At 29.3% G+C, this 10215-nt stretch overlaps 1 protein-coding gene across 3 annotated transcripts in view; it reads right to left on the reverse strand.

Annotated features, from left to right (window-relative positions):
- The window catches only part of LOC106463490 (transmembrane and TPR repeat-containing protein CG4050-like), a 59946-nt gene that overhangs the window by 41394 nt on the left and 8337 nt on the right, over positions 1–10215 (reverse strand). For all 3 annotated transcript variants that reach the window (XM_022391007.1, XM_022391006.1, XM_022391005.1), the window contains exons 2-6: positions 7732–7868; positions 5140–5221; positions 4652–4751; positions 3642–3757; positions 179–351 (exon numbers count right to left, since the gene is read on the reverse strand). In XM_022391007.1, coding sequence (XP_022246715.1) covers positions 179–351; positions 3642–3757; positions 4652–4751; positions 5140–5221; positions 7732–7811 — 551 coding nt within the window. In that variant the 5' untranslated portion in view covers positions 7812–7868. The remainder of the gene's footprint in view (positions 1–178; positions 352–3641; positions 3758–4651; positions 4752–5139; positions 5222–7731; positions 7869–10215) is intronic.

The raw sequence follows: 10215 nt of genomic DNA on the forward strand, positions 1-10215 counted from the left end.
AGCACGACTGTTGAAATTAAGTGTATTGCAAAGTTATATTCAGAAAGAATAAACCAGTTTTATTTAAGAAAGGACTTCTATCGGTAAAGTTTCTTTGGAAAGAATTTTTACTGAAAATTAACGAACGAACAGAGACATAACAATATATAATAAAACATTACTTTGAAAAAGCATATACCTGGTAAAAACTGGTAGCTGGGCACCCATTACTTGAAATCTCCCAATCAAGAGACCAAGGGCACAAAGAATTAAAACTGTCAGTCGCAGCACCATTTCTCTGAGCCAAGGAGGAGGTTGAGCTTTGGAAGCCACTAAGTTCTGACCAATGTAAAGAAGATCTGAAAGTCTAAGCTGATGTGGTATAAAATTAAAAAAAATTATATTAAAACATAGTTTATATACAATAACATAATAGCTATGGATTATGCATAACTTTCTTTATCCATGTCTTACATAATCTAATGAAAACCTAAGCATTCCACCTTTCAAATTTATCATTTTATTCAACTTCAACATAAGTTATGCTGATTCAACTGTTTCCACAGTTGCTAAAGAATATAGATAACTTTCTTTATACTAGCCTCAGATACTCCCATGCAAGTCCATGCATTTATCACACTAAAGAGAATTAAAACTACAACTGTTATCTCTTTCTTCAACTTGTATGCTAACTTATTTTAAAAATTATCCTTCTGCTTTCAAGAACTTGTCACCTTTGGTTTGTTCCCTTTATAAGCCCCCCTTTGGGCAGACTTTCTTTAGTAAGGTTACCCTCAAACTCTATGATAGATTCTGATGAGTAGAACTAAACCAGACTAGCAGTCATATATTCACACATGTGTGCCGTTGTTCTATGGAAATCTAGCCAGAACTTGTCACATAATAAATAAGATGCAAATTTGTATGTGTTTCTGTAATTTAGTAATTAAATTTAAGTAACTCAATACATACTTTAGTTATTTATAGTATGCACTATGGGCTTTCTACAATCTGGCCACAACAGATATCAAAACCCAATTTTTAGCATGTAGCCCTTTCTTGAATAGTAATAACTACACTGGCCAGATGTGATAGCCATGCTACAAGAAGGTTTACATGTGACAATTCTGCTTCAGGACTTGGTAATTTCAATAAGCAATAAGCAATTTCAATAACTATCACCATGAATCAACAAAAGAAACTACAGTAATCTAAAAAGTCTCAAAGTGCCAAGTAATTTCATCAGAAACAAAAGAGGGTAAACATGAAAATGTGTAAAAGAGTTTATCAATGTATTTATCTAAAAACAAAAATATGAAATTAAGACCGTAACACAAACTAACTAAAGATATGAAGAGTATATTTTTTTGCATGACATGTGAGCAAAATTAAGACGTGCAAAAAAAAATCTGTAACTGTAGTGAAACTAAGAAGAGTTCAAGGAAGATGTATGGAAGAAAAGTACAAAAAAACAACATCTGAATTAATATTATTAAAAGCACTTATTGGCTTCTATTCCACAAAACTGATTAATAAATACTTCTTTAACCTATAGTTACAAGTATTAGTGGAAAGTTGGTCTGTTAAAATTTCAGAAAGTTTAGTATTCAATGACAGTGAGGCTTTTTTTTTTCATTTTAACAGAAGATCAGAAAAATGCCAGTGTACTGTTGTGGTTCTTTCATGCACTTCTACTTCCACATTTTTTGCCTCTGATAAAAGATGCTATTCTTAAAAAGATATCTCAAATTTTTAGGTTTGATGGCACAAGCGTATAACTAGTTCAGCATGTTTAAATATTTAAAGAAAACCAAAATAAAATGGAGAAACAAATAAAAAATCCTGTACAAAAAATGCTTATTTAGGAGCTTATCAAAACATTAAATGTATACTTGGGATTGACTACAACTGAGTGCAAAACATGACATTTATCAGCATATCCAATATTAGAACTGGTACTATTATACATGTAGATTGATTAAGAGTGTTGATTTCCCTCAAGGTTTTTAAACATACATGCAAGTTAATGAATCATTAATGTGATATCTGTTCAATAGTGCATCATTATAGTGGCATATGAAGTGCAACTTATACAGGACTAGCCGGCATAAATTGGTAACAATGCATTTGATGTTCACAATCTGTTCATAGCTCAGTAAAATTATTCAGAATGATACTCAGTTGACATTATCAATAAGATAAATGCAAGTATTTTCAATAGTATAATGTGTATAAATGTCTTAATAAATACTGCAGTCACAATAATGTATATGGCAAATTTTATGTTAAAGTACAATTTAAACAAGTTATAATAAATTATCATTAACACAATTAACACTGATCATCTGCTTTATTTTTATAACATCTGTATATAACTTTATAAAGTTTTATCTAAAAACAAAGAACTGTAAACAGTCGTGGATCTCAAACTGATTACTGTTTTACAAGCTAGAGTGGACCAATCTCCATTGCTATCTCAGAAAATTTTCTTTTTCACTAATAAAGAATAGTCCCTGGAAATCAGTGAAATAGCATTTCATGCATGCAGGTTTTACAATGTACACACCCAACACAAAAACTGGTCTTATACCAACAAACAGTGATAAATTACATAATGAGTATATACTTTGGTTTAGTTTCAAGATAACTGGCTTCCCCTGGGGTGCCTTGTCACATATTCATTAATTTTCATTAGATTATTACAACTTTTCAATATTTTTCTTTATATCTGTTATCACTGTTAAACAAGAAGTATTTTATCATTATTTTTATTTCAACAAAAGTATAATGATTAAAGATTCATGAAATACAATTTTATTAGCTCCATATCTGAAAAAAAAAAGTTAGTGTTATCTTTCTTATAACATAAAATAAGGAATGAAAATTACTCAAGATAACTTCAAGAACAAGTTTCAGAGAATTATAAAATGATATTCATAGTAAAGCCCTTTAAATGGCTTTGAGACTTTTTCTCAAATTCTGTTTCTAATTATTAAAGTAACCAAATAACAATAATATTGTAATAGTTTGCCTAATTTCTATGCAGGTATTGTATCTGTGATAATTTAAGCACATATTTATTTTGATATTTTGTGAAAAAAAGTATAGGGAGCTAATTACTAAATTTTCAGCTTGGTAAATTGGTTTACAGTACTTCAAAAATTATAAAAATAGATAAACAAACAATTAGCATACCATTGTGATTCTTCAGGCTTATAGAGATTATTCAAATAACAAAGCAGTTAGAGATGTTTGGAAAAATTCAGAAAAAAACCTTGAGAAGTAGTATTCAGTGTGTGAAAAGCTTGCCAAGATACAGAATGGTAAAGGATCTGGTTAATACAATTTAGGATTTGTTTGAATATTTAGACTTACAGTTAAAAAGAAAAATACTTGTTATCGAAAAGGAAAATTCTATGTATTATTCCCATATTAGTTGTATGGTTACTCAAAAATGTGTTTATCAAGTAAGCAACATAAACCTTGAAATGTAAATACTAATTTTTAGTAAAAAAAGTTATTTTTTTATTTCTTAAAAATTATTGTAAGTATATTTGAAGAATGTAAAACAAGAAATTCTTTGGTCTTTAAAGTAAAAAAATAACAACAAAGCTTTCAGTACAGTTAATTGCTCTAACAGGTAATTCTACATAGTATCTCACCTTCTGTACAACAAACACTTCATATATGCAGCAGAGTCCCACAACTGTGATTCCTTGTTCTTTACAAAGTGTGGCTGCTGTTACAAATATTACACAGTGGAGTAGTGGCAACCAGTCTGTAAGTAGGAAAGAGAATTTTGACACTTGTAGAGCCATATATATATATATATACATCAAAGTAATTTGTACTTACATGTGGAGTATTATGGCCTGATAAATTGTAACATTCAAACACTAGCAAAACAAAAACTTAAAGAGTTGCCATGAAGATAACAGAAATACCACAACCAAAAAAAGTGTTTTCATACATTCACAGTGTGCCATTACAAAACTACAAACACAAAATTTATAGATTTTATGAACCAAAGAGAGAAAATAGAAAAAAAAATCAATATATTGCAATTGCATTAGTTTTCAAAAGTAGTCTTCAGTGGCTTAAGTAACACTGAAACATGTAGTTAAGCAAATAAGTGATTAGGTAAGCTTTTGAAACTTTAGATAATATATATATAAACACACGTGGATATATAGTATAAACTTCTTCATAACAGATTATACAGTACCAACCCACAATCTTTCACTTTTGAAAGTACTGTTCATAAAATCATAATTCAACTTGAAGTTTTTCAGAATTTCTCAAATTAATGTGCATTCATACATAATATTTTAAAAATGTTCCAAAAATCCATTTTTTACACCAGTAACTGCTTTAAATCACATAATATATTTTAGCTACATATAACTAAAGCACTTGAAATTTAGTGAAACAGTAGATATGAGTTAAGACATCTGGGTGGTTGTTTAATACCACAATGAGTAGTTTAACATATGTAATATTTCTGGATCGATTCTTTACCATGTAGCTTTTTTTATATTAAGATCCCATCCATAACAATACAAGATAAAAAAATTAGTAACAAATGTTTCAATTATGTTATTTTATGCTTGCATCTTTTAATCTGTTTCAACTATATTGTTTAAGTAATGTAGTGCTACCACCTAAGGTATACCTGTATGGTGTGGCCTTCTTGTGGCTTTAGAATAGGAGGAAAAAGCAAGAAGAAACAACACTGAAGACAGAATCTCAGCTCTTCCTACCACTCCTGTCACCTTTAGAAACAACAGAAAGCTATCTATTGATGTTTAAACAGATACAGATGAAAAATGCATAGTTTATATAGTCTTTCAATTAACCAAAGAAATTTCCTTAAAAAAGTACTATGTCACATTTTGTTTTATTAACCTTAACCAAACAATCACTTCTATTGTCAAAATTCATTATAATGTCATTTCATAAATTTCTAAATAGAAGTAAACAAAAATATATAATAAAAGTTATAATTTATTCAAAGTTCTTGTGCATGTTTATCCTAATTTTACAAATAACTTAAGGAATATTGTTAATAACTGTATGTTAATTTAAAGAGTTTAAGTGTTTCATTTACTAGGAACTATATATAATACAACTTCATCAGGCTATGTATATCTGTAAACTTACTGCTTCAGTGTGGACAGGATGAATGGCAAAAAGGATTGCAGCAACAAAACAAGCACACTCTGGTAAGAAAAGCTGTGTAACCCTACAAAACATCCACATATACATGATGAAAGAATAAGTTGACCAATTAAACTCGAAAACTTTCTACATTTTTCCCAGAATAGATTGCAGTGACCTCCATATGCTTTACAGAGTTTTGTAGTAAGACACTAAGATTCTGACTCTGAAAAGTTTCTTTTTAATTGAACCTATCTTGACATATTTTAACACAGGAAATAAAGTCTAAGTTATTTTATCTTCTTCCATAATTTTCTTTCAATCAGTGTAGCATAATCTGAAGTTTAAGCTAACAATAATTTTTTTTGTAGTCTTTACATGATTATCATTTATTTCAACTTTTTTTACTTATTTTCCAAATATTTGATACTTTCATCAATGTGAGTTACTTCTTTTTTATACTTAAACATTACATCAGCTGTTACAAGCTTTAAGTCAAACATTCTTACTCTAACCAGTCAGTAAAGAAACAGTTTAAACACAATGACAGTATTACAGTTAGCACAGTAAAGCTGAAGAAATGGAAACACATAGAAGACAGAATTTTTAGAAATTATTTGATGAGGAGTTCTTCACTATTTTTACAGAAATCTAAATTATGAAATAAAAAACTATTTTTCAATGTAAGAAGTATCTTTAAAATTGCATATTTAAATGTTATTTGCAGAGATTTACAAACAAAACAATAGAAATAAGAAATGTCCAATCAAATGTACATGTATCAAATTTAGTTTTTATACTTAGGTATTGCAATCACACCATTTCTAGTGGCCAATGTATTTATTTATATACAGAGTGATATTTCATACACAAACAAACTTTACTTGTACAGCATATTCATTATCCAAGAAGATTTATATTATAAATATTTCACTTTTTAAGTAATATACAATACAAATTTACACAGGTTTTAGATGACAATAATATGCAATTTTTACAATAACGAAAAAAAATCTCACTAAATTTATTAGCATGATTGTATACATGTATTTCAATTTTCTTTCATTCAACGAATTTTATGGATAGTGCAGTAAAGATACAGTTTTCTGACTAGTAGAAATTTAGACTATAAATATATGAAACAAAAATCTACATGTATGTACATTTATTTCAATGTAAAAAAAGGGTGATAAACACAATTATGATCATGCAATTTATAATAAAAAAGGCTGTAGTACATCTTTTTGAAGCTTATATTTAGTTGTACTACATGCTGAGGATATTGTTGAGTCAGCGAGGTCATGTGACTAGTGTCACGCCCCCTGCTTTCTGGAAATATCTTGTACCTTCGTGAATTGTCGGGAGATTACTAGATATAGGGTAGTCTGGTATATATATAAGAGGGTGACAACGTGACGGGACAATGTGTGTGTAGGTAATGAGTAATTGATTTGCAGTCAGAGACGTATTGTTGAAGTTCGTTATAGCGTTTGTTTTAGCGCGAATGTTGGAATCAAGTGTATTGTAAAGTTATATTCAGAAAGAATAAATCAGTTTTATTAAGTAAGGACTTGTGTCCCTAAAGTTTCGTCGGAACGAAGTTACGGAGAGTTAATTAACAAACGGAGACGTAACAATATTAAGGTCTTGGATGTTGCTGCTATAACAAAGATTTAGATCATTTAGTGAGTTGGGTGAATAAATGTCACATGGGATTTTATTATAATAAATGCAAGATAACATGGGTTATCATAATTTGAGTTATAAGTATAATTTGGATGGGAATGTTATGAAAGAAAGGGATATTGGTACAGTGGTTGATCAGTCTCTTAAGCCATCTAATCAGTGTGCTGTTGTTAGTGGTAAGGCAAATATAATTTTAGGTTTTATCTACAGAAATATTGAATACAAGTCTAAAGAGGTTATAATTTCATTGTATAGGTCACTGGTTAGGCCACACTTGGAGTATTTGTTTAGTCTAGGACTCCTTACTGTAGAAGGACATGGAATTGTTTGAAAGGGTTCAGAGGAGGGCTACAAAAATGGCCTGGGTTGGAGGGGTTATCATACAAGGAAAGGTTAAGATCTAGGATATTGTTTTCTTTTGAAAAAAGAAGAGTTAGAGGGGACCAGATTGAGGTGTTTAAGATTGTTAAGGGAATTGATAGTGTTGATGCTTCATCTTTTTTCATACTTAAGAGTGAGAACAGTAGGACTAGGGGACACAAATATAAATTTTGTCAGGGTAGAAGTCATCTTCAGATAAGACAGTTTTATTATTTTTAACAGGGTGGTTGGCCTTTGGAATGGGTTGCCTTCAGATGTTGTGGAGGCAATAAATGTGAGCGACTTTAAGAGAAAGCTTGATAACTATATGAAACATAAGGGCTGGCTTTGAGTTTTTTTTTTTAATAGTTTTAGTTTAGAGGATTGGACAGACTAGATGGACCAACACATCCCTTGTTGTCCCTAAACATTATGTTATGTTAGCAAGTTCTTTCTGTAACTTGTAGCTGTTAATTACCATACAAGAAAATGTAGTGTTCATAAATGATTGAACTGTCTTATTTCAAACTAAACATAACATTAACTTACCCAAGAAACAGTAGACAGACAACAACGTGAAGAATAATGTTCAATAAGTGGTAACTCATGGGTTCTAGTTCACTTAACATGTAGTTAAGCCTAAATGTTAGAACACACAACGGTCTGTACGACTTGTGACTGTGTTCCTATGTATCAAGAAAAAAAGTATATTTTAAGAAGATATATATAAGAATCTATTCAACTTGCTTGAGTAAAATAGAAAGTTCGTGTGAGTTAGAAAACAATATTGAGAATAAGATCAAATCTTATTATCACAAAGAAAGATTTTATAACAATTTTTCAGTTCAGTTTTAGATTTAGAACATGTACATACTGCACAACTAATTACAGTTCTTAAATATTTTTTTATCCATAAAATCTCCCACAGTACATTTTCTTGATGTACGGGTTAATTAAACAAGCTCTTATAAGTAATATCCCTTTTCTAAAAATATAAAATTAAGCTGTCAACCAAATATCATGATCTTGGTGGCAGCATTAAAGAATTAAAGATGGAAGCTGAATAATGCCAAACATTTTCATTGTTCATTTAATAAATACCAAGGAAGTTATTCCTACAAAAAGTATTAAGGAAGTGAAATGTACAATGTCAAACCCTCTGCTTCTTCATTAAATGAATATTAATAAAGTTAAAAGTATAGGAAAACATTAAAGATGTGAAAATGAACAATGTCAAATCCTCTCTTTGTTTATTAAATTAGTATTCAACTGGAAGCTATTTATACATTACAATATCCTATCTTCACTCTCAGCTTTAGAATAGCCTATTATGATAATAATAATATTAATTATTGTAATTTTACCATCATTCTTTTGTATATAATACTTGGATTGTATGCATGTCGTTAGCTATTAAACTGTTTCTGTATGCTTAATCCTACAACAAATTTCAGAAAATAATGCATCAAAGTCATAGTTTATAACAAGCCCTTATTAAGAGTGCTGATACTCTGGTGAAACACATTTTTAACTAGAAAGTAGAGCATAATAAAAACTGTTGTGAAACATTGTAACTGTATTACAATATGCTCATGTCAGGTACAGCGGTGAATGGATGTATATTACAAATACATACACACATTTCATTATAATTTTCAAGCCTAAAGATTCAGTTATGATATTAAAATGACATTAGTTTGGATAACATGGTATTGCTGTAATTTCCTTCACATTCAAGCAACAGAAATAATTGTCAGACAGCAATAAAAACAGCAGGATGGACCAACCGAACAAAACAGAATAGGATGTATCCTGTTGTAAGCAGAACAAGATTTTAGACTCAATTCGGCCAAATTATTCTTCTATGAATATATCTAAGTCCAGTTTATTAATGTGAAAACCTGAAAAACAAATTACATGGTAAACATGATTATCAGTTTAGCATAGTAAACCTGACAAAACATTTGATATTGTAAACCTGACAAAATGTTTAGTGTAGTTTACTTGGCAACAAAGATAGTGTACTAAACTTGGTAAAACATTTAGTGTGGTTATCTTGGTAGCCAGCTTAGTGTAGTAAACTTGATAAGTTAATATAGTAAACTATAGTATAGTATAGTGAGTGCAATAAACCATTTACTATAGTAAACCTGCTAAATACTCGTGTGCAGAAAATCTGACATTTTATTTTAAGCAGTAAACTTGACAATCAATTTAATGTCACAAAACTGAAAGGCAGGTTAGTGCAGTAATTCTGACAACTAGCTTAGGTTAGAAAACTTAACAAATTATTTAATGTGATGAACATGATAATCAGTTTATTGTAGTACATTCTAAAAATCATTTAACTGTAATAATCTTCATAATCAATTGTAATAAAATGGATTTAGTTTAATAAACTTGAGAACCAGTTTAGTGTGGAAAGCTTCTTAACTAATTTAATAAAGTAAATCTGACAATCCATTTTAATGAGGTAAGCCTGAAAGCTTGTTATATTTATTAAATTATATTTTGTTAATTTCAACCCTTAACTAAAACCATCCCACCCTATTTTCAGTTTTCATTCTTTTAGATTCATTTCTAACAACACAAGATGGCATATCACTTGTTAAACATTTCTATAAGTTATATGTTCTGGACCTGATGGACACATTAAGGAAAAGGGCTGCTTTCAATACACCAAAACAAAATATTAACTGTAAAGGTGTTTTCCAGTACAAAATTCTATTAAAGATATTTGAGTTGCAGGGAAAAAAAAATCTTAAAAGCAATTTTTTCAATAGGTTAAATAAAATTCTCAAAGAAGATATTTCTTATTCCTCGTGTAAATTGAGACACTTAAAGCTTTCTTTTGTACACAGTACATATAAAATTATATTTGATAACAATATCATTGAACTAGCTTATATTATGAAAGCTCAAAACTTCAGTATTTATATTATCATAGTTTGGGATATGTTATCCAATACGAGCAAATGTTATATATATATATATATATCTTTTCACAAAACAAATTTTTTTTTTTTTTTTTTT

The sequence above is a fragment of the Limulus polyphemus genome, unplaced genomic scaffold (genome assembly GCF_000517525.1).
Source record: "Limulus polyphemus unplaced genomic scaffold, Limulus_polyphemus-2.1.2 Scaffold1422, whole genome shotgun sequence".
NCBI lineage: Eukaryota > Metazoa > Arthropoda > Merostomata > Xiphosura > Limulidae > Limulus > Limulus polyphemus.